Genomic DNA, 26059 nt, shown 5'->3' with positions numbered 1-26059 from the left:
TTGTGTCATCACCAAAAAGATATACCTTACCCAACAAACCTTTAGTTATATCACGTACATATAGATTAAATAGAACAGGACCTAGTACAGAGCCTTGGGGTACACCACTAGTGACTGGTCTCTGTTCCGAGTGAACCCCATTTACAACCACACTCTGGTATCTATTCTTTAGCCAGCTGCATATTTATATTGATATTTATATTGACTTATCTAGTATGTGATCCGGCACTTCTGGGTAGGGGGCACCCATGCGCATGCTGCCGATGCGCTGGACGATCAGCACGTGCCAGCCAATTATTAACCAAAGGCACCCACTGATCAGCGAGGAGGAAGACAGGGCAGAGCTCTGTTCTGTCAGTGGAGATGTGGCAGTTTTTGTTTCCCTGTCTCCATCCAAGGAATGAATGGTGTGGAGAAAAAGTATCTGGGGGTGCACATATGAGGTGGTATCAAAAAGAAGAAGTGAGGAATAAGAAAAGTTTTATGCTTTTGTTCCTCTACCCCTAGACGTAGTGCAGGGGGTCCACTGCAAGGGTATTTTTTATGCCACCTGTAGTGCACCTACACTATCTCTGTTGTTGCAGTCTATATACAGATATTATCATTTAGTCTTGGAGCCCATTAAAGAAACAGTCATCAGGGTTGTATTAAATTGTGGTTTATTAAAGCATGTTCATCACACTAATACTGTAACATGGCACTTGGGGAAGAGGTCTTTGGCTGATTCACTTGGCTTGTTTGCAGCCTTATATAAAATAAAATGAGGAGTCAATTTGGCCCAGCCATTTCCATCGATGCTTCTTTACTGACACGTGTTGTAAATCTGGATTTGTTGGTTGATGGCATTGAGGATATCTTTCATTTTCTCCTCAAGGCCTTCTAGCTGCTTTGCTTTATCTTGCAAAAGAACTTCATTTTTCTCATAGGCCACTTCCAAATCTGCAAGTAGAATCACAAACAGGAGATGATTAAAACTGTTCTTCAACCAACATATCTGTCTCAGATTTACTATGACAAGAACAAACCAAACCCAGCAACCATGCTTTATTTGAATGTTGCTAGTGTCAAAGCTTCCCCAACACACTCCCATTGGTCCATCATTATACTGGGCAGTTTCTCTGGCCAATAGGATTTTTCAGTTGGAAGAGGCAGGCAAGGGTTGGCACTATTGGGAAGTGCCAATGATTTGCCACTCCAAATGACTCAGAGTTTGGATTAGAAGGTATACCAAATAGCCAAAAAGTTGTGGTTATCTTTTTGGCCAAATGTATCTGGACACCATTTCAAATGGCTGTTCAGGTGTTTCATTGAAAAGTACTGTTAGAACTACATTTTACAATTTTAGACAAGTGTGCGGTTCCAACCTTGTGGCTAGATTTAGGGAAGTAAGCCCTTTTCTGTTCCAACATGGCAGCTCCATGAAGACATGGTTTGATGAGTTTGGTGTGGAAGAACTTGAGTGACCTGCACAGAGCCCTGACCTCAACCCTACTGAACACCTTTGGGATGAATTGGAATTCCAATTGCAAGCCAGGTCTCCTCATCCAACATCATTACCTGCCCTCAACCCTACTGAACACCTTTGGGATAAATTGGAATTCCAATTGCAAGCCAGGTCTCCTCATCCAACATCATTACCTGCCCTCACCTCTACTGAACACCTTTGGGATGAATTGGAATTCCAATTGCAAGCCAGGTCTCCTCATCCAACATCATTTCCTGCCCTCAACCCTACTGAACACCTTTGGGATGAATTGGAATTCCAATTGCAAGCCAGGTCTCCTCATCCAACATCATTACCTGCCCTCAACTCTACTGAACACCTTTGGGGTGAATTGGGATTCCAACTGTGAGCCAGGTCTTCTCATCCAACATCATTACCTGCACTCAACCCTACTGAACACCTTTGGGGTGAATTGGAATTCCATTTGCGAGCCAGGTCTTCTCATCCAACATCATTACCTGCACTCAACCCTACTGAACACCTTTGGGGTGAATTGGAATTCCATTTGCGAGCCAGGTCTCCTCATTCAACATCATTACCTGCCCTCAACTCTACTGAACACCTTTGGGGTGAATTGGAATTCCAACTGTGAGCCAGATCTTCTCATCCAACATCATTACCTGCCCTCAACCCTACCAAACACCTTTGGGATGAATTGGAATTCCAATTGTGAGCCAGATCTTCTCATGCACATCATTACCTGCACTCAACCCTACTGAACACCTTTGGGTTGAATTGGAATTCCAATTGTGAGCCAAATCTTCTCATCCAACATCATTACCTGCCCTCAACCCTACCGAACACCTTTGGGATGAACTGGAATTCCAATTGTGAGCCAAATCTTCTCATCCAACATCATTACCTGCCCTCAACCCTACCGAACACCTTTGGGATGAATTGGAATTTGAGCTGTGAGCCAGGTCTTCTCATCTGCACTTGACTTCACAAATGCTCATTTGGCAGATTGTTCACACATTTTCACAGACCCAATGCATAATCTTGTTGAAAGCTTTCCCAGAAGACTGGAGGCCTTTATAGCCACAAATGGAGGGGGCAACTCCATATCGATGGCCATGGTTTTAAAATAGGATACCCAGGAAGCTCATATAGGTGTGTTTGTGTGTGTGTGTGTGGGGGGGTAGATGTCCACAAACCTTTGGTCACGTAGTGTAAGTGCAGAGATCCCTGTGTGCTTGCTAATTGCCATCAATGGAAGCATGTAATGGATATAACTAAAAAAAGGATCTGTACGTCTACACTCACTATCCTAAAATGAGGAGGAAAACCCTTTTCTTTGTGGTTTGTTATAAAAGAGATACATTTTGACACCTAGGGGGTTTATTTACTAAAGATGGAGACTGAAAAATCAAGCTCACTTTTGCATAGAAACCAGTCAGCTTCCAGGTTTTATTGCCAAAGCCTAATTGAACAAGCCGAGGTTAGAAGTTGATTGGTTTCTATGCAAAAGTGAGCCTGATTTTGCACTCTCCAGTTTTAGTAAATAACCCCCTTAATGTTTCTAAAGGGCTCTACTTTGCTTCTTATACAGCAGCATTTCTCAACCTTTTCAACACAGGGGAACCCTTGAAATACTTTTCTGTTCTTAGGGAACCCCTGCTAAAATTTACTATAACTACAAGTCAGGATAGATTAGTGTGACGGTCAGTGGGAAGAATGCTCCTTATCCTTGTGATCATTGGGAACAATTACCCCCTTACAGATATATAAAAAAGATCAATGGTGTCAGTGGAAAATTATTTGAGAGGCAGAAATTGCTCATTGCTCAAGGAATCCTTGTCAACCTCTGAGAAACCCTGTTATTAGGGTTGCCACCTCATAACTTTAAAACTGAACACATTCAATACACAGGTTCTGTGGCTGACTAAGGAGGTAATTAAACTCACTCAGTGCCTTTTGTGCACTAAATTAGTCATAAAAGCTGTGTAGTTCATATGTGTTCGGTTTTAAAGGGATGGGGTGGCAATACAGTTATACTTTTAAACAGTCAGGGCTGGTGCTAGACTATTTTGCACCCTAAGCAAGACCAGCGTCTTGTGCCCCCCCCTCCCCGGAAAAAACAATTTAAAAACTGTACAAAATATGAAATCAACAAAACATGAAACTGTTACATTTCTTTTAATTTGCAAAAATAAGTGCCATAAGATGCCACCAGCACCAATTAAAGACAAAATCAGTGTCCCGGATGGACTGTATCTGTGGCTGGCAGTGGCAGGGTGACAGTTGCAGTGAGTGGAGGATGATGGATCCACACTCTGACAGATCCCAGGCTGGAATTCCTCAGGCAATTGGGGGGGAGGTAAAATGCTGTGACAGCAGGCAGCCCAGCCCACACACACACAGAGAACACCTGAACTGAGCGATCCCACACAGTGACAGATCCGACACAACACACCAACACTGACACAGATCAGCAGGCCCAGCAGGCACTAGAAGAGCAGGTGTTGGGATTGTGATGATGTCCTCACTCACTGACACATTGCACATGTGATGGATGGCCCGCTGGCTGGGTCACACTCACATAGACACAAGATATCGGAGCCAGACATTACCTTCCTCCGCAGGCGCAGATCCGCCTCCCCTGATGAATGGGAAGAGAAGGGCTGGAACTCCATAGTGATCAGCAGCTGCCAGCTGGCTTGCAGTAAGGGACTGAGTCTGAGAGGAACACTGGAAGGAGCAGCAGCTCAGCTGCTACAATGGCCACAGACACCCGGTATCTTCCTCTGTCCTTTCTTCCTCCCCCCTGCCGCCTCTCCCCTCAGCTGGAGGATCATTCATGATGTAGCGGCACCCCACACAGAGAGACTGCCAGCTTGTGCTGCGCCCAGGCGCCCCTAGGTGGCAGTGCACCCTAGGCAATCATCTAGTTTGTCTAGTGGAAGCACCAGCCTTGTATACGGTATAACAAACTCATAAACTGTCATTTTAGAGCAGGGGTAGGCAACCTACGGCTCTCCAGCTGTTGCAGGACCACAAGTTCTATCATGCCTCTGCAAGTCATAGCTGTAACCAAGGGTGGACTGACCATTTGGAAACTCGGGCACTGCCCGAGGGCCCGGGGTCAGTAGGGGGCCCCATGAGATGCCCCTGGTATCTTTTTCATAGGCTTTTTTCAGTTTGGGCAAGGACACAGGGGGCCCATGATCCCCTATTGCCCGGGGGCCCCATGAGTTGTCAGTCCGCCCCTGGCTGTAACTGTCAGTTTTGTAATGTTGCAATGCCTCATGGGAAATGTAGTTCCACAACAGCCTTAGAGCCGCAGGTTGCCTACCCCTATTTTAGAGGATTGAATGGGGTGCAGTACTAGACTAAGTATGTAACGTCAGCTTCAGGTCCTGGTGAAAGGAATTAAATGTCTCTCTGTAATAGAAGCAGGTGAACTATTTTGAATAGACATACCTTGAAGCTTCTTCAGCTTGTCTTGAGCATTGCCCAGAAGCTGCTTTGCTTCCTCCCTCAGCTGGTCTGCTTTATTCTTGGCATCTTTTATGTTTTTGGCTTTGTGTTCAACAAAGTTCCGTACCATTTTATATTTATCTCCAAGCTGTCCATCCAGCACCTAAAAGAACACAAATGCAGTATAAATGCATATAATCAAGAACAGTCATTTTTAATGCAACAGAAAGAGTGGGCACATCTTAACTTAGCAGGACCACCTTGAGCTTCAAGAGAGACAAGGACACTTCCAGGAACTATGGCCAGAGGTGCTTAATACCAGAGTCCCCAAGACTGCAGCACACAATTCCTGTATATAACTGAATATTGATTTTGTAGGGGGTGGCCCTTTGAAATGTAGCCAGTTGACAAGAAGTCTAGCAAATCCAAAATGATGGATCAATGGCGTACTCCCATAGGCCCAATGCAAATCTCACCTTCTTTGCCTCATTGGCTTTATCGAGTGCCCCGTTAGCTGTCTCCTCTGCTCGAGTGGCTGCCAAGCTGTTCCCTGCCCTCTTCACTTTAAGGGCATCAATTTGTTTATCCAGATCATTCACTCGATCCATAGCTTCATTCAGGCGATTCTCAGCGGTTGAGGTCTCTAACTGGATCTAAAGTGACGATACAGAAGATCCATTCAATTGACAAAGGATACAAAGAAATTCACCGCAGAGGAGTAATGAGGTGACGGTTTAATTGTAACCGTACAAGTGGAAGATGAATTCTGGTTGGTTACTTGAAATGAGCTCTCTAGATTTATAACAAAGGAGTGTACAAATCATGGAATTGAAAGGGTTCCCCAGTTGTTTTCTTGGTAGACTGGGCTGTTGGACTGAATATTACACGGATCACCCTTCCTTTGATTGACTCAAATGATGCAACTAATCTGATTGTCTCCATCTTCATATGGCCAGTGTTATGCCTACCATACATGTAACAATTTTCAGGAAAATTTCTATGGCTCTCAACCAATTTATGAATGTTACTGTGATAACTATATCAAAAGCGATTAAAGGGATGCTGAAAGCAGCCTATCATTTATCAATTGAACAGGGTTTTTTATCTGCTCCATTGCCCATTGGTTGATTGAAAATAACAGATTATGCATTTGATTCCGACTGCAATTAAAGTGACCCTGTCGCGACAGGGCCACTTATAAAAATCCCCTGGAGGGCAAGGGGTTAACATCGAATAATCAGAATTCTATGTGTATGGCCAGTGCTATAGGTAATAACCAGGGGTGGACTGACAACTCATGGGGCCCCCGGGCAATAGGGGATCATGGGTCCCCTGTGTCCTAGCCCACACTCAAACCATACCCAAAAAAGCCTATGAAAGGTACCAGGGGCATCTCATGGGGCCCCTTATAGACCCCGAGCCCTCGGGCAGTGCCCAAGTTTCCAAATGGTCAGTCCACCCCTGGTACTAACATAATACTATGTTCTTGGATAATCTTACTGTTCAAGCTAAATAAATCCTCATGCAGGTTTACCGCTGTTAGTGTTGTCTCTGTGTCCCTAATGTCATCGTTGGCACTTTGGATGGCTCCCTCGGCAGCATTTTGAGCTTTCTTGGCATCTTCCAAAGCTTTCTTCACAGACTCCGCTGTACTCTTTACATTCTCAGCACGGTTCCTAGAAAATAAAACTATTGATGAGTCTGTGTGATTGGAGAGAAATTAAACTGAATTTTCAGGGAGGATTTTACAATGGGAATTTAAAGGAGATTGTACAGATTTACTACCACTACACTGTAATGGGTATGATCGGCTTTACATACAAGCCAAGCCCTCACTTACTTGGCTCGCTTAGCTTCGTTTAATATTTGTTCAGCCCTGCGAACATCAGCGGCCGTGTGATCCAAAATTGCATCAACGTTGGACAGGGCGTTCACTCGATCCTTGATCTCTGCTGCAAGCCGCTGGATCTGCTGTGGAGTGGCGGGAATGGAGAGTTCCAGGACTCGGCTCGCCACGATCTCAATGCTGTCTGGGTCAGCTCCATCCTCTGATCACACAATACACAGACATGATACATGAAAGTCGCTTTCTGTAGGTTCTTACATTGTGCTCTTTTTTAATATTTTCGATTTATAGTTTTACTTAACCCAGGACCCTGCATTCACTATATCCGCTCTCCCCGGACCCTGCATTCACTATATCTGGTCTCCCCGGACCCTGCATTCACTATATCTGGTCTCCCCGGACCCTGCATTCACTATATCCGCTCTCCCCGGACCCTGCATTCACTATATCCGCTCTCCCCGGACCCTGCATTCACTATATCCGCTCTCCCCGGACCCTGCATTCACTATATCCGGTCTCCCCGGACCCTGCATTCACTATATCCGGTCTCCCCGGATCCTGCATTCACTATATCCACTCTCCCCAGACCCTGCATTCACTATATCCAGTCTCTCAGGACCCTGCATTCACTATATCCACTCTCTCCCCGGACCCCGCATTCACTATATCCACTCTCTCCCCGGACCCCGCATTCACTATATCTGCTCTCCCCGTACCCTGCATTCACTTTATCTGGTCTCCCCGTACCCTGTATTCACTGTATCTAGTCTCCCCGGACCCTGCATTCACTATATCCGGTCTCCCCGGACCATGCATTCACTATATCCAGTCTCCCCGGACCATGCATTCACTATATCCAGTCTCCCCGAACTCTGCATTCACTATATCCACTCTCCCCAGACCCTGCATTCACTATATCTGGTCTCCCCGGACCCCGCATTCATTATATCTGGTCTCCCCGGACCCCGCATTCACTATATCTGGTCTCCCCGGACCCTGCATTCACTATATCTGGCCTCCCGGACCATGCATTCACTATATCTGGCCTCCCGGACCATGCATTCACTATATCTCGTCTCCCCAGACCCTGCATTCACTATATCTGGTCTCCCCGGACCCTGCATTCACTATATCTGGTCTCCCCGGACCCTGCATTCACTATATCCGCTCTTCCCGGACCCTGCATTCACTATATCTGGTTTCCCACAGTACACACAACATGAAAGTGCAATTATTTTAGTGAATATGAACTGCTAAATACCTTTTCTCATCAGCAGTATATAACAGTCTGCTCTGACTGTCCTATGAGGCTGCATAGACCCTGACCCTCTGTCAGGACAGCTCTGATTGGCCCTGTGCTGATCACATGCACCCTCTCAAATAAAAAACTCTCTAGCAATACACACTAAACTGAGCATGTGCAGAGTGACTCCTAGAGCTCTGTACTATCATTAGATGGATTGGGGACTGTGGAAGAAGGGGAGAATCAGAGAAGACAGGATCAAACATCCTTTTTACACAGTGCAGAGGATTAACCCCTTAGGTTCCACAGTGAGTATAACAAGCATGCTTTACTGCATCTACAGACTGATTGTACTGTTTGGGTTTAATATCACTGTAAGGTCTGCCTAAGACCAGATACTACAAAATGGCTGATGTTACCTTTATTATCCAACTTTTGGGCCCCTCTCTGATTTAGTTTCACTTTGTTACTGGAGCCTCTTCTGCTCTAACTTTATGGTTTATCCATGCCAGCTATTTATCAAAATGTGCCTTACATATGATGCCGGAGGGGGATATGTGATTCTGCCTTCTATGTTGTTGTTGTTCTAATCATGAACTGTTCCAACCCACTTTCATGTATTTTTATGTGTTGTATTTAACAACATAAGGTTTCTATTGTTCAGTAATATGCTGACAGCTAGTGGTGGTTTGGGGCCACCAAAATGTGGTCAGTCTACTCCTCCTGTTTAGAGCCAATTGGTTCAGTCCTAGTTAGACCCCTCCCATTTCTTCCATGTTCCCTCCGTCAGTTTTAATATTTAGCAGGGATGGGGCTTAGGAATGTCATTGTCTTCTTACACTTTAAAAGACTGGAAAACATCTTCTGTGCTGTAATTAGCTGAAGTAAAATGACACTATATTGCCAAAAGTATTGGTTGGCCGGCCTTTCCACACACATGACCTATAATGGCCCCCCCAGTCTTAGTCCGTAGGGTTCAATATTGAGTTGGCCCCGCCCTTTCCACACACATGACCTTTAATGGCCCCCCAGTCTTAGTCCGTAGGGTTCAATATTGAGTTGGCCCCGCCCTTTGCAGCTATAACAGCTTCAACTCTTCTGGGAAGGCCGTCCACAAGGTTTAGGAGGGTGTCTATGGGAAGGTTGGACCATTCTTCCAGAAGCACATTTGTCAGGTCAGGCAATGATGTCGGGGGAGGAGGCCTGGCTCACAGTCTCCGCTCTAATTCATCCCAAAGGTGTTCTATGGGGTTGAGGTCAGGACTCTGTGCAGGCCAGTCAAGTTCCTCCACCCCAAACTGGCTCCTCCATGTCTTTATGGACCTTGCTTTGTGCACTGGTGGGCAGTCATGTTGGAACAGGAAAGGGCCATCCCCAAACTCTTCCCACAAATTGTCCAAAATATCTTGGTATGCTGACACCTTAAGAGTTCCCTTCACTGGAACTAAGGGGCCAAGCCCAACCCCTGAAAAACAACCCCACACCATAATCCCCCCTCCACCAAACTTTACACTTGGCACAATGCAGTCAGGCAAGTATCATTCTCCTGGCAATCATCAAATCTAGAGACATCCATTGTCAGACAGAGAAGCGTGATTGGTCACTCCAGAGAACACGTCTCCACTGCTCTACAGTCCAGTGGCGGCGTGCTTTACACCACGGGATCCGACGCTTTGCATTGCACTTGGTGATGTAAGTCTTGGATGCAGCTGCTCATCCAGGGAATACCATTACATGGAGCTCTCTATGCACTGTTGTTGTGCTCATCTGAAGGTCACACCAAGTTTGGAGGTCTTTAGCTATTGACTCTGCAGAAATTTGGCGACTTCTCTGCACTGTGCGCTTCAGCATGCGCTGACCCCGCTCTGTCATTTTGTGTGGCCTACCACTTGGTGGCTGAGTTGCTGTTGTTCCCAGTTGCTTCCACTTTGTTATAATCCCACTAACAGCTGACTGTGGAATATTTAGTAGCCAGGAAATGTCACGGATGGACTTATTGCACAGGTGACCACCTATCACGGGACCACGCTTGGAGTCACTGAGCTCCAGAGAGCGACCCATTCTTTCACCAATGTTTGTAGAAGCAGTCTGCATGCCTAGGGGCTTGACTGTATACACCTGTGTCCATGGAGGGGATTGTAACACCTGAATCCAAAGATTTGGAGGGGTGTCCCAATACTTTTGGCAATATAGTGTATGTTGGAATAAACTTCTAAGTCCTATTGAAGAGTTAAGCTGCCTGTGAATGGTTCCAAATCAGCAGGTGAATTTGTATGGACAGACTGGCTCTAAGGAGGTATGTCAATGCATAAAGGGACATTTGAACTTGAACAGAGCTCCTAGCTATAACATATATAGGTGAGATCCATCAGTATATGGTCACCCTCCACATGTGATTGCAGCAATTATTTAGAAGATCATTTAAATGGGCAAGTGTATAAGTCTCTTACGGTTCAGAAAGTCTTTAATTTGCTGGATAAGCTGCTGCAGTTCTTTATTAGAACGCTCCACTCTTCCTTGCGTCTCACTAGCACGTTCAAGAGTAGCTTGGGCTCTCTGTTTAGCTTTGTCTGCCTTTGCTTTTGCTTCTGCCACCTGAGTCATCAAGACAGGAATATTAGAGCAGACTTTCAGAGACAAATACACATTTTGATTAAAACACAGGAAGGTCTTTAGTAGCCAAGATGCTTTTAAGTACAGTTTTGAAGGACATTTCTGTAAACATGCTTACACATGACCATGTCCAGACTTTGAGACTGAGATTGAGATGGTCAGAGACTATGAGCATGGTATAGGAGATGGAGAGAGACTACAAGCATGGTACAGGAGATGGCCAGAGTTTACATGTATGGTGCAGGAGGTGGCCAGAGACTATGAGCATAGTACAGAAGATGGTCAGAGACTATAGGCATAGTAAAGGAGATGGTCAGAGTCTACAAGCATGGTACAGGTCACGGTCAGAGACTACGAGCATGGTACAAGAGGTGGTCAGAGACTACGGGCATAGTAGAGGAGGTGGTCAAAGACTACAAGCATTGTATAGGAGGTGGTCAAAGACTATGAGCATGGTATAGGAGATGGTTAGAGACTATGAGTATGGTACAGGAGATGGTCAGAGACTATGGGCATAGTACAGGAGATGGTCAGAGACTATGGGCATGGTACAGCTGATGATCAAAGACTATGGGCATGGCACAGGAGATGGTTAGAGACTATGAGTATGGTACAAGAGATGGTCAGAGACTAAGGGCATGGTACAGGAGATGGTCAGAGACTATGGGCATGGTACAGGTGATGATCAAAGACTATGGGCATGGTACAGGAGATGGTCAGAGACTATGGGCATGGTACAGGTGATGATAAAATACTATGGGCAGGAGTTGAGGAGACTGGAAGCATGCTTCAAGAGATAATCATAAACTGGAGACACAATACACAAGACTGCTCTTACTACTCAAATCAGTGCTTTATATTTACCATTAAAATGACCAAGTTTGTTCCAGCAAGATCCAAAAAAGAGGTTAAAAACACACCAAAAAACATGGATGGACAGAAAAGAAAAACTAGGATGGTGTAAAATATATAAAACAGGCCATTTAACTACTAGAACCAAGTCTAAAGAATAATTTACTTTAGTGGCCTGAGTAATCACCTTGGCAAGGAATAAGAGGCTATACAAAAAGTGTCAAAGGGCCATATGTGGCCTCTAGCCCTCAGGTTGAGCACCAAGAGACCAGAGTGTGCATTGTATAAATACAATACAAAAATCCCCCTGCGCTCCACAGAACCTAGTGAGTAGGCTGCTATCACCTGTTCTTTATACCGCAAGATGTGTGAAATCAAATCATACAAGTGGTGAAGCGCTCAACTTATAATTCCCTAGTGAAATACACAAATCATATCTCTCAATAATACAAATAATAAATATTATATAGAACTAGTGCAATATCTCCATACACATAACGAATATATATCCCTGGTGATATAGTGAAAACTTATATCTCTTAAACTGTGCAAAAAGTGAAATACAATGATTAAATTAAAAAGTGATGCCACACTGTGAAAATTAATGGCAAAGTGTTCAAAATAATGTCACTCCATGCTGCAAATAGTGCTCTTCGTGTAAATCTTGACGTGACTCCCCTCAATAGCAGAAATGCCCCCTCACCTTCCACATTCGACCCTTGCGGGTCACAGAGCTTTTTTATATATATCTCTCTCTGTTAGATGTCCTCCACTGCCTCCACCGACCAGGCAGTAAGTACCTCTCCAATATTCCACTTTGCCAGGTAAACCTCTCCTCCACTGCCACCTCCGACCAAGATCCTCCTCCAGGCAGTAAATAATATCCAATACCCCTCACACAATGGACTCAGGCTCAGAGCGATTCATATAAAATGATAAAACAGACCTCCATAGTGCAACAACGTTTTATTAAGCTAATCCAATGCAGTGGAACATTAAACTCACATGTCCTCACGATTTGACAAGCAGTTTCCCATATACTATGGGTATATACAGGAGTCCCAAGATGGCGTCCGAACCCGGAACCGGAAGTACGTCACCCCTACGTCGACGCGTTGCGCCACTGTCACGTGGCTTCATCAGGATCTGATGGATCTGATGAAGCCACGTGACAGTGGCGCAACGCGTCGACGTAGGGGTGACGTACTTCCGGTTCCGGGTTCGGACGCCATCTTGGGACTCCTGTATATACCCATAGTATATGGGAAACTGCTTGTCAAATCGTGAGGACATGTGAGTTTAATGTTCCACTGCATTGGATTAGCTTAATAAAACGTTGTTGCACTATGGAGGTCTGTTTTATCGTTTTATATGAATCGCTCTGAGCCTGAGTCCATTGTGTGAGGGGTATTGGATATTATTTACTGCCTGGAGGAGGATCTTGGTCGGAGGTGGCAGTGGAGGAGAGGTTTACCTGGCAAAGTGGAATATTGGAGAGGTACTTACTGCCTGGTCGGTGGAGGCAGTGGAGGACATCTAACAGAGAGAGATATATATAAAAAAGCTCTGTGACCCGCAAGGGTCGAATGTGGAAGGTGAGGGGGCATTTCTGCTATTGAGGGGAGTCACGTCAAGATTTACACGAAGAGCACTATTTGCAGCATGGAGTGACATTATTTTGAACACTTTGCCATTAATTTTCACAGTGTGGCATCACTTTTTAATTTAATCATTGTATTTCACTTTTTGCACAGTTTAAGAGATATAAGTTTTCACTATATCACCAGGGATATATATTCGTTATGTGTATGGAGATATTGCACTAGTTCTATATAATATTTATTATTTGTATTATTGAGAGATATGATTTGTGTATTTCACTAGGGAATTATAAGTTGAGCGCTTCACCACTTATATGATTTGATTGTATAAATACAGCCAAAGGTTGGTCATTCGTGAACAAATTAGTGAAAATCAATGGACTCTGCTACCATGGATAACAAGCAAAAAGGGCTTCCACTAGGCCAATAATGCCAAAAAGCAAGAAAAGTTTCAGAGGGTAGGATCCACAAGGGAAGAACCTATTAGGTTACTATTGTGTGGTCCCATGATTGGTCGTCAAAACCTTGTATAAGTCATTTTATTTAGCACACTGCTTTTAAAATAAGTCTCTAAGACTTACATTGATTATGGACCTTATGGATAGAAAACCTAATAGTGACTTAGCTCCATGTTACTCCATCAATTCATACTATGGGGTATTGTTACTCTTCAACATGCTCGATAAAAACAATGGTTTTGTACCTTCTGCAATAAGACATCCACTTCCCCCAAGGCTCTCTGCAGTTCCTCTTCGGCATGCTTGGCGCGGTCCAGAGCATTGTCAGCAGTTGCCACAGCACCATTGCAGTTCAGACCTCCGCAAAGCCTCTTTCCCTCATCATCTCGACATCCAGCACCCCCACAGGGGCTCTCTGAGCAGGAAGCATCTCCGGAGGCCCCACAAACCTGTGCATTAGATTTGCAGTTGTTGCCTTTAATATCTCTGAATTGTATGCAATGTTAGCAAATAACTGTTATTGTTAGACAGATATTTGTGACTATTAAAGGCTAAATCCAACTGGAAACTACGTGCATAGTTTAAAGAACCATTACACCTGCTTAAAGGTTTACATAGCTATGCATATCCTCTTGTGCCTACTCCCCTTGTGCAATATGGCTGTATGGTGGATGCCCATGAGGGTCGTTCCTGTAAACCCTCAACTGGCTTCTCACGATTTTCTCAGCCTCTTGTAACAGGTTGGAAGCCTCTAACGGTCTCCTGTGACCTGCCATAAGCCTCTAATAATCTCTTGTGACCTGCCATAAGCCTCAAATAGTCTCCTGTGACCTACCATAAGTCATTAACCACTTCCTGTCCGGACACTTTTACCCCCTTCCTGTCCAGGCCAATTTTCAGCTTTCGGCGCTCTCACATTGTGAATGACAATTACTCAGGCATACAACACTGTATCTAAATGAAATTATTATCATTTTTTTCAAACAAATAGAGCTTTAATTTGGTGGTATTTAATCATCACTGGGGTTTTTATTTTTTGCTAGAAAAATGAAAAAAGACTGAAAATTTTGAAAAAAAACATGTTTTTCTTAGTATTTGATACTAAATTTTGCAAATAAATATACTTTCTTCATAAATTTAGGCCAAAATCCATTGTGCTACATTTTGTTGGTAGACATAACCCAAATCAGTGTGTATTATTTAGTCTTTGTGAAAGTTATAGAGTCCACAGACCACGGTATATATATTTGATATATTTGAAAATGTATCAATCCTGATGCACGGACTACCTATATAATTTCTTGGGGCCCTAAAATGCCAGGACAGTACAAATACCCCCCAAACAACCCCTTTTTGGAAAGTAGACAGTCTGAGGTATTTAATGAGAGGCATGGGGAGTTTTTTGAAGTTGTCATTTTTTGCCAATTTTTTAAGGAAATGATGAAAGTAAAAAAAATTCTTTTTTTTTTTCCCACAAAGTTGTCATTTAACAAGTTCTTTCTCTCACACGGCATAGGCATACTTGCAATTACACCCCAAAACACATTCTGCTACTCATCCTGAGTATGGCGATACCACATGTGTAAACCTTTTTCACAGCCTAACCACATAGAAGGGCCCCACATCCAATAAGCACCCTTAGGCGTTCTAGGGGCAAAAATTACACATCTAATTTCTTGACTGTCTATCACAGTTTTGGAGGTTCTGGAGCACCAGGACAATTGAATTACCCACAAAATGACCCCATTTTCAAAAGAAAACACCTCAAGGTATGTTTTAAGAGGCATGGGGAGTCCTCTGAAGACTTAATTTTTTGCCACGTTTTTGGAAAATGTGAAAAGAAAATGAAAATGTATTTTTTTTTACGCAAAGTTGTCAATCGATGAGATATTTCTATTACACAGCATAGGCATACTTAAAATGATACCTCAAAACGCATTCTTTAACTCCTGCTGAATATGGCGATACCAAATGTGTGAGACTTTTTCACAGTCTGGCCACATAGAGGGGTTCCACATCCAATAAGCACCTGTTAGCGTTCTAAGGGCAAAGATCGCACATCTAATTTCTTAACTACCTATTGCTGTTTTGGAGGTCCTGGAGCATCAGGACAATGGAATTATCCACAAAAAGACCCCATTTTGGAAAGCAAACACCCCAAGGTATGTTTTAAGTTCTCCGTCACTCTCATCTGTCATACTCAGAATTTGAAATGCCTCCTCGCTTGTATATGATCTTTTGGCCATATTTTTGACACTGATCAGGACCCACTGGTATGGCAGTGATCAGGATGGTGTTGCAGTGAGGGACAGATATCTGGCTGCAGTTGGTTCACACTAGTCACTGTTGGGCAAAAATCAGAGATACAGTGAGGTGGCTGGCAATGTTTTGTGAGTGTGTGTAAACTCTGTGCAAAGGCTGAAAATTACTCACAGTTAGCTGTACTGGATCTCTCTCCTCACAGACGATGGCAGTGAACAGGATCCACTGGTGTGGCAGAGATCAGGGACACTTTATGAACAGGCACACTGTAAGGTGATCAGGGACACTGATTGGGCCACTGTATGGTGATCAGGGACACTGCTGGGCCACTGCGGTGATCAGGGACACTGCTGGGCCACTTGTGTGGCGATCAGGGACACTGTGGCAATCAGGGACACTGTGGCGATCAGGGACACTGTGGCGATCAGGGACACTGTGGCGATCAGGGACACTGCTGGACCACTTGTGCGGCGACCATGGACACTGCTGGGCCACTGCGATGATCAGGACACTGCTGGGCCACTTGTGTGGTGATCAGAAACACTGCTGGGCAACTGCGGTGATCAGGGACACTGCGGTGATCAGGGGCACTGCTGGACCACTTGTCCGGCGATCAGGGACACTGCTGGCCACTTGTGTGGTGATCAGGGACACTGCTGGGCCACTTGTGTGGTGATCTGGGCCACTGCGGCAATCAGGGACACTGCGGTGATCAGGGACACTGCTGGACCACTTGTGCAGCAATCGGGGACACTGCGGTGATCAGGGACACTGCTGGGACACTGCGGCGATCAGGGACACTGCTGGACCACTTCTGCGGCGATCAGGGACACTGCTGGGCCACTGCGATGATCAGGACACTGCTGGGCCACTTGTGTGGCAATCAGAAACACTGCTGGACTACTGCGGTGATCAGGGACACTTCGGTGATCAGGGGCACTGCTGGACCACTTATCCGGCGATCAGGGACACTGCTGGGCCACTTGTGTGGTGATCAGGAACACTGTTGGGCCAATGTGGGGATCAGGGACACTGCTGGGCCAATTGTGTGGTGATCAGGAACACTGCTGGGCCAATGCGGTGATCAGGGACACTGCTGGGCCACTTGTGTGGTGATCAGGAACACTGCTGGGCCAATGCGGTGATCAGGGACACTGCTGGGCCACTTGTGTGGTGGTCAGGGACACTGCTGGGCCACTGCGGCAATCAGGGCCACTGCGGCGATCAGGGACACTGCTGGACCACTTGTGCGGCAATCAGGGACACTGCGGTGATCAGGGACACTGCTGGGCCACTGCGGTGATCAGGGACACTGCTGGACCACTTGTGCGGCAATCAGGGACAATGCTGGGTTACTTGTGTGGCGATCAGGGACACTGCTGGGCCACTTGTGTGGCGATCAGGGACACTGCTGGGCCACTGCGGCAATCAGGGACACTGCTGGACCACTTGTGCGGCAATCAGGGACACTGTGGCGATCAGGAACACTGCTGGACCACTTGTGCGGCAATCAGGGACACTGCAGTGATCAGGGACACTGCTGGGCCACTGCGGCGATCAGGGACACTGCTGGACCCCTTGTGCGGCAATCAGGGACACTGCGGTGATCAGGGACACTGCTGGGCCACTGCGGCAATCAGGGACACTTCTGGACCACTTGTGTGGCAATCAGGGACACTGCTGGGCCACTTGTGTGGCGATCAGGGACACTGCTGGGCCACTGCGATGATCAGGACACTGCTGGGCCACTTGTGTGGCGATCAGAAACACTGCTGGGCAACTGCGGTGATCAGGGACACTGCGGTGATCAGGGGCACTGCTGGACCACTTGTCCGGCGATCAGGGACACTGCTGGCCACTTGTGTGGTGATCAGGGACACTGCGGTGATCAGGGACACTGCTGGGCCACTGCGGCAATCAGGGACACTTCTGGGCTACTTGTGTGGCAATCAGGGACACTGCTTGGCCACTGCGGCGATACTGCTGGGCCACTTGTGTGACGATCAGGGACACTGCTTGGCCACTGCGGCGATCAGGGACACTGCTTGGCCACTTGTGTGGCAATCAGGAACACTGTGACGATCAGGGACACTGTGGCGATCAGGAACACTGCTGGGCCACTATGTGGCGATCAGGGACACTGACAATCAGGGACACTGCTGGGCCACTTGTTGGGCGATCAGGGCCACTTGTGGGCAATCAGGGCCACTTGTGGGCAATCAGGGCCACTTGGGGCAATCCGGGCCACTTGGGGCAATCCGGGCCACTTGTGGGCAATCCGGGCCACTTGGGGCAATCCGGGCCACTTGGGGCAATCCGGGCCACTTGGGGCAATCAGGGACACTTGTGGGGGCGATCAGGGCCACTTATGGGCAATCAAAGCCACTTGTTGGGGCAATCAGGGCCACTTATTGGGGTGATCAGGGACACGTGGGGCAATCAGGGCCACTTTAGGGGCGATCAGGGCCACTTTAGGGGCGATCAGGTGTCACTGAGGTGGAGGGCAGTTAGCTACAACCTCTTCTTCGATGTTTCTCCTCTCACAGACAACTCCGTGTGAGGAGAAGGAGGCGGAAGCCGCACCATGCGGCTTTTGTTTACACTTAAGCTGTGTCCTTATTGGATACAGCTGATCACATGGTATGGGACCGATTTCATTGGTCCCATACCATGTCACATAATCCACCGTGTCCGTCGGACTCGGCGATCATCGGGCTCGCGGGTGCGCGCTCTAGGAGCCGCGCACGAGCCTCAGATAGAAGGTGCCGTTTAGAGACGGCAACCCGCTCCTGTAGGTGTCCCGTCCTGCCGTTTATAAACAGCGGCCGGACGGGAAGTGGTTAACAATCTCCTGTTACTAGTGATGAACCAAAAAGCCCAGGGTTCAGTTCGGCAAGGGTTCTCTGAACTTCAAGGAAGGTCGGATGAGAAACCCAAAACCCCATTAAAAACATTGGTAGCTGAATCTGTCAAATTAAAAATGCCTGTTTTCTGGGCTAATAGGCAAGGGGGGTCTAAAAAAATAGCATGAGGGTGGGCATTGCCTTGGGGAACATGTTCCAATGGAAACATTTTTTTTGTGTATGAGGTCCCCTAAAAATGCATACCAGACCCTTAACACAAATATTGCCACCTGGCTGGCCAGCAAAGAGGGGGAGGGTGTTTGTGTGCCCCCCCTGAACATACCAGATCAGATACCCTCAACTTGGGGGTTGCCTTACCAGTCGTACTACTGCTACACATTCTCCTGACTCCTATGTTTTTAATTGCTAAATTGTTGGAACATGTCCCAACTGCGAGCTAAGCATTTGGCTTGAGGTTGCGATGCGTCCCCATTGATCTCAGATGGCACGTTTGGCAGGTTATGCTGGCTTTCAAAGTTTTCAACCCAAGTTACAATTGAGAAGCAAGCCATGATGCATGCAGAATGTGTAAAGCCCTGTCAGGCTGTAAATGCTATAACTCTGGTGGTCAGTTGGGGGTGGTAAATCCATAGCCAGTACTGGGACAGGGTTGTCCAGCTCCCAGGGTAAGAATCCAGAAACTACACCAACCTACCCTACTGCTAATACAGTACATACCATAGAATGGGTGCACCACCCAGTATCCATTCTTTGCCCCCTTGTTTCACCACGACCAGGGCAGCCACCCCTCCTGCCCACCCATTGTCCCAGCCCTGCCCCCAACCACCAGTGTGAAAGAGCCCTAACTCACAATAAAATATGTTAGCACTACAAACATATTTGGGATTTGGCCATTATGCATTCTAAAAACAAACCTTTTCATTAACATTCCTCAGGTCAAGTGTGTTAATTTTGGCTGTCACATCACCGAGTGCCCGGCGGTTGGCTGCGTTCTTCCGGTTAAAGTCATCCCGGTTTCTTGCCACTAGCTGCTCTGTTTTTTGGCGGGTCTTGGCGGAGTCACTAACAGGACTGGGGATATTGATTGCTGAAGCGTTGGCCAGCTGCTCAGCTTGTCGTGACTGGGAGTAGGACTGGTGGATGCTGTCATAAGCCCCTGTGCCAAGACAACAACCAAAAGCTTTAAAGGGAATATTTCCCAGACAGGAAAAGTACAAAAGATTGGTGTGATGGCCTGGCTTTAGTAAATTTCACACTGAAAACCACACAACCTCACAGGCTTTGCCTCTAGCGGAAAACGAATGTCAAAATGATCAATAATATAAAGCAATACAGGAGGTTGAAACTATATGCAAATTTTTGACTTTTACTTTTAAAGGGAACTGCACTGTGGAAGCTGTACCCAAAATATGCAGATAGAGGAAAAACAACTGGACGCCAGTATTGCATGTGGTGTCCCTGCAGCTGATCTTTTCCCCATTACCGACTTACCATACCTTTTTCTTGCAATGTGTATCTCTGTGTAAAGGTGGCCATCTTGGAAGAGGCAGAGTTTTGCTTCCTCGTGTCAGAGCCTTCAGCAAACGCATAATTCCTGCCACTGACACCAAACAATGGGGCACTATTCCTTCCCTTAATACCAATGGGCCATTTTCTACTCACACTAGCCACAGTCCAGGCCCCCAAAAAGCTGCAGTACAGTAAACTGGCCCCTTATTTAGAAAGTTTGGAGACCCCTGCCTTAGATGATCTCACGCTGAAGAAATATAGCTATAAGGCTGCAATCACAGGAGTGCCTAGGCACAAGCACATACCAGGACGTCCTGTAATAATTTTGAGAGAAGACTTAAACAATAGGGGGGCTTGAAGATGAGTGAAGACTTAAAGAACAGGGGATCTAAGAACAGAGGGAAGACCTAAACAATGGGGAGCTAATAGATAAGAGTAGGCCTAAACAATAGCGGGGCTTACAGATGAGAGAAGACCTAAACAAGAGGGGGCTAGGAGATGAGTGAGGACCTAAACAGCAGGGGGGCTAGGAGATAGGAGAAGACCTAAACAAGAGGGGGCTAGGAGATGAGTGAGGACCTAAACAACAGGGGGGTTAGGAGATAAGAGAAGACTTAAACATGAGGAGGCTAAGAGATAAAGGAAGACCTACAGTAAACAAGGGGAGCTAAGAGATGAAAGTGGACCTAAACAAGGTGGGTGGGTGGGGCTAAGAGATGAAGGTGGTCCTAAACAAGGGGGGCTAAGAGATAAGGGAAGACCTAAACAACGGGGGGGTAAGAGATGGGAGAAAACATAAACAAGAAATGGCTAAGAGATGAGGGAAGATCTACAATAAACAAAGGGGGGTTAAGAGATGAGAGAAGACCTAAACCAAGGGAAGCTTAGAGATGAGAGAAGTCCCAAACAAGAGGGGGTTAGGGGATGAGAGGAGACAGGAACAACAGGGAGACTAGGAGGTGAGAGAACACTGAAACAATAGGGGTTCTAGGAGATGAGGGACGACCTAAACAAAAGGGGGCTAGGAGATGAGGGAACACCTAAACAAGGGGGCTAAGAGATGAAAGAAGTCCCAAACAAGAGGGGGTTAGGGGATGAGAGAAGAAAGAAACAACAGGGAGACTAGGAGATGAGAGAAGACTGAAACAATACGGGTTCTAGGAGATGAGAGAAGACTGAAACAATAGGGGATCTAGGAGACGAGGGACAGCCTAAACAAAGGTGGGCTAGGAGATGAGGGAAGAGCTAAACAAGGGGGACTAGGAGATGAGGGAAGAGCTAAACAAGGGGGGCTAAGAGACCTAAATAGAGGGGCTAAGAAATGAAAAACAGAAATAAACAAGAGAGAGCTAAGAGATAAGGGAAGACCTAAACAAGGATCTAGGAGAAGAGAGAAAACCTAAACAAGAAGGGGCTAAGAAATAAGAGAACTAAACAAGAGGGAGCTAAAGCTGGCCATATAGCTGGCCAGCAAAGGCCGTCTGAATTTTGATCCAAGTATGGGCAAGCTGGTTGTACATAAGTCAGTCTATCTATTGACTTGTGTACAATCAGTCTGTTGGAAAATTTTCTGTCAATAAGGGCCACCAGCTATAGCCGGCGGTGCTGATGAGTATATTCTGATGTTAGGGAACTTTCCCCGCTGTAAAAATGCAAAGGCTCAGCGGGAAGAATTCCCCCATCCACATCGATTATGTGGCCAGGGGAATCGAGTCATTTTGCCTCGTGTATGGCCTGCTTGGGGTAAGACCAAAATAAATTTGACTTTTACAAGCATAGACAACTTTTTCTTTCAGCATTTTACTCAAAGCAAACTTTGCCTAGCATTTCATGTTATTGACTGACTTACCCGAATCTCCATGACCAATCCAAACTCTAATCATACACAATCCGATCTGCAACAGCCATCACTATACAACCTCCCAAAGTCCTTCTTCCAGTTATTTGAATACAAAAATGAATGGCTGATGGGAAAACGTACATGGAGAACTTCCCTGTACAATACCCTGATTGCTTTGTCTATGGATATGTTGACATAGTAAGGACAGGATGGGGGAAAAGCCATGTGTTCTTGTCATCTTTAGTGATGGGAATCCAATATTTGTGTTTTTTTCATATGCTGAACTTCACACCTTACCTAAAAAGTTGGAGTTTTTCAGAACTTCCAGCTGATGTGCCCTCTCCTTAGCGGTCATGTTTAGGCTTCGCGCCTCCCTCTCCAGCTCAGCAAGATCGTGATTGGCGTCAAAGTTTTCATCTTGTACATTGGTCAGCTCAGTCTCCAGTTGGGTTAGTGCCTCCGTTGACTCATTAATTTTATTCCTATTAAACGTAGTAAATAAAAAAAAAAAAGAGATACAGCACAACTTCAAAAGCTATTTTGCACACACAAAGAGTTTTTTTCGTGTTTACTTTTGGGTTGGGTGGGGTGAAACGCCAATATTCCAGTTTAGCTACATAACGTATTCATCCACTGACCTTAGGTCGTCCATTATTTTCATCAAATTTGTAACCGACTCCACCGTCGCGTTTCGGGAGTTGACGATCTTTCGTGCCTTGGCCAGTTTGTCCTCTATGTCTTTAAAGTTTTTCTTGTAGGCTCCGGCTACGCCGGTCAGGTGGACGTCTTTGCCGCGGCGTACCAGGTCTCGGGTGCGAGTGGCCAAGTCTTGGACGATGCGGTCCCAATCTCCAAAGCACTGGTGGCAAGGCTGGCAGTCAGGGAACTGTCCGGAGAAGCCGCGGGCACACTGATCACAGCGAACGCCTGAGACTCCCGGGCGACACGTGCAGTGGCCAGTGGCTCGGTGGCATTGAGGAGACTGAATGCCTCGGCGGTCACAGTCACAAGCTGCCAATCAATGATCAGAAAGTCAGTGCAAGGACCAGAAGGAATGCAGATGGATGAGAATTATTTGAAGGGTATGTTCAGCCAATACTTTTTTTTTTTCTTTAATTTTGTTGTGGACTATTGTTTTTGGACACTTTTTATTTTACTATTCTTTAATTAGTTTGAGATTGGTCATTCTATGTGTGATTTGCATGTCATATACAGTATGTTTTCATATTATTATAATTTCAATATGGATTTCATGGTCACAGAATTGATTTGGGTATAGTGCCACATGTTTTTGGTTTTTGTTTAAAAAAAAAAAATGGACTGTCAACACACCAAAACATCCCCCAAAAATCCAATGTGCACCTTTGTTTACAACATAGCAAACTACAACACAGGGCAGTGCATTACCATGTGTTGTGGTGTACTGCAACGCATGCGCATTCTCTTTGAACACTCTAAAACAAACAGTTTGAATACCTTGAAACCATTATTGAACTATAACACTTTTAATTTTTAAATTAAACACATTTTTCACAGGGATTAGACAAAAAAAAAAAAAGGAAAATTGAGGAGGACAGAGGTACACCGGTGGGGTATTGGTTCTGAAAGAGTAGGGCTCGGACAAGGGGTGGGCAGAAGGGTTGGCTGCCCTGGGCACTGTGGTATCATGTAAGGTGGTGAGTGGGACACTATAAGGAGATTGGTGGGTGGGGATTTGTGCTGGGATGGGGATTTTGGGGACAGCAGGGGTTAATAATTGTCCTAGGAGGGGAAATTTAGGAGGGGGTGCTAGGAGTGGTGATTTGGGGGGGATTTGCGTTAGGAGGGGGGAAGAGAATTTGTGCTAGGAGGAGGATTTGGAGTGTTTGTGCTATAAGAGGTCATATGGTGGGGGAGGGGGATTTTTTTTTTGGGAGGGGGGATTTGTGCTAGTAGAAATGTTTGGGGGGTATTTGTGCAAGGGTTGAAATTTGGAAGGGGGATTTGTGCTAGGAGGGGGGATTGGAGAGTTGATTTGTGTTGAGAAGGGGGCTTTGGAGTGGGGGGGAGACAATTTGTGCTCAGAGCGCAAATTTGAGGGGTAGAGGATCTATACTAGGAGGAGGGATTGGGAGAAGGGGAATGGGGGGGCAAAGATTTCTGCTTTGAGGGGGTTTGCAGCAGGGGGTGGATTTGTACTGGGAGGAGGGGCAATGTGTGCTTAAGGGGTAAGCATGAAGATTAGTGCTCAATTTTTCTTGGGGGGGGGGGGGAGGGCAGGGGCGGACTGATAACTCATGGGGCCCCCGGGCAATAGGGGGATCATGGGGCCCCTGTGTCCTTTCCCAAACTCAAAACAGCCTATGAAAAAGGTACCAGGGGCATCTCATGGGGCCCCTTACTGGCCCCGGGCCCTCGGGCAGTGCCCGATATAGTCAGTCCGCCCCTGGGGGAAGGGATTTTTGCTGACACATAATACTCATATATCTTGGGGGGTGTGCAGTTTGGCATGTTCGCCCTGGGCCCTAGATGACCTTGTCCTGGCACTGCAAAAGAGGGACTGTCCTGCCAAATGATGGGCAGGTGAGCGCTATGAAGGGAGTTTGGTTGTGTAATTCTTCTATTTACACTGCTTGTGCCTTTCTTTGTCATTTTTCGGTACGTATTTCTATGTGTGAGATCATGACGCTTTTGTGCTGCAATACTTTTTAAAGAATAATAAAATATATTTAATAAAATCATATTTCAGGCACTCACCCCTGCACTGGACACTGGGATTCCCCCAGTAATTCTCCTGACACTCCGTACACATAGATCCTCCAAATCCAGGTCTGCACTGACACTTTCCTGTGAACTTTAAAAAGAGAAAAAAAAAAGAATAATATTAAAGTAAGATAGCAACAAATCTGCAGAACTTTTAAAATATAAAAAGGTCCCCCCTACCCCAGAAATAAATATAAGTCGGGAAGGCAGCTGTCTGTCAGAAATTGGTTTCAGACATAATCTTTCAGATTTTACATACGTAATTGTTGAGTGTTTTTTTTCAAACTTCTATGAAATTAATATCTGAAATTTGAGTATGCTGGCCCTTTAAATTATAAGCAAAGTCTTCTAATGTAGAGTTATTCCCCCTGAGGTCATCACAGAGGACAAGGGGGCGCTCTTTACGTCTGGAGGAAAAGAAATTTAATCTCCAAACACGGAAAGGTTTCTTCATAGTAAGAGCTGTGAAAATGTGGAATAGACTCCCTGAAGAGTTGGTTGTGGCCAGCTCCGTGGATTGCTTTAAAAAAGTCCTGGATTCTTTCTTGGATACACAGAATATAACTGGATATAACATTTATAGGTTGATCCAGGGAATATCCAATTGCCTCTCGGGGGATCAGGAAGGAATCTGGAAATTGGATCATACTTTGCTGGGTTTTTTGCCTTCCTCTGGATCAACTGTGGGTATAGGATTATAGCTTTTTTTTTTTTTCTATGGTTGAACTGGATGGACTTTTTTGTCTTTTTTCAGCCAGACTAACTATGTAACTATGTAATGCAAAGCTTGCTATGATATTCTAAAACTTTATTATTGTCAAATAATACTTGATTTATTGAAATTTTTTTTTTTACTTTTTCTTTAAATTAGTGCTCACATGACCACACAGCCTCTCTTCCCATGTGACTGCACTGCTTGGAGATGAGCTTTGGAATGACGTAAAAGGCGAGAAGAACTACATCCCTCCACATTCCCACTTTGCCTTCCCCAAAGCTGACGTCTTAACAGTGAAGCACCTTCTAGGAGCCACTGACAATCAAGCCGAGCAGAGCTGGGAGGGCGGTATGTGGGTTGGGATGGAGTCCTGTAGCTCCGATCATGAGTCCTCATTATTATTATTATTATACAGGACTTATATAGCGCCCATAGTTTGCTCAGCGCTTTACATTATGGAGGGAGACAGTACAATACAGGGGTTAAACATGTGCCTAACAATGTGTAATGTGTGCATTATGTGCTGCTTTTACTGACTGATCTCTTTGTTTCTCATCCCTGATTTGCAGGAATAAGAAACAGAAGCAGAGAGA

The 26059-nt window shown here is 45.8% G+C and overlaps 1 protein-coding gene across 3 annotated transcripts in view; it reads right to left on the bottom strand.

The window, feature by feature from the left end:
- Positions 1-642: 642 nt before the first annotated feature.
- Positions 643-26059, bottom strand: part of LAMB2 (laminin subunit beta 2) — a 150615-nt gene continuing 125198 nt past the window's right edge. For all 3 annotated transcript variants that reach the window (XM_089690721.1, XM_089690722.1, XM_089690723.1), the window contains exons 24-34: positions 24746-24842; positions 22648-23020; positions 22307-22491; positions 19575-19816; positions 13780-13983; positions 10461-10605; positions 6762-6969; positions 6456-6597; positions 5398-5574; positions 4925-5084; positions 643-939 (exon numbers count right to left, since the gene is read on the bottom strand). In XM_089690721.1, the coding sequence (XP_089546847.1) occupies positions 803-939; positions 4925-5084; positions 5398-5574; positions 6456-6597; positions 6762-6969; positions 10461-10605; positions 13780-13983; positions 19575-19816; positions 22307-22491; positions 22648-23020; positions 24746-24842 (2070 nt within the window). In that variant the 3' untranslated portion in view covers positions 643-802. The remainder of the gene's footprint in view (positions 940-4924; positions 5085-5397; positions 5575-6455; positions 6598-6761; positions 6970-10460; positions 10606-13779; positions 13984-19574; positions 19817-22306; positions 22492-22647; positions 23021-24745; positions 24843-26059) is intronic.

This window comes from Staurois parvus, unplaced genomic scaffold, assembly GCF_062004578.1.
Source record: "Staurois parvus isolate SC_StPar_1 unplaced genomic scaffold, SC_StPar_1.0 ptg000540l, whole genome shotgun sequence".
Taxonomy (NCBI): Eukaryota; Metazoa; Chordata; class Amphibia; order Anura; family Ranidae; genus Staurois; species Staurois parvus.
This window is presented reverse-complemented; position numbering and strand designations above follow the sequence as displayed.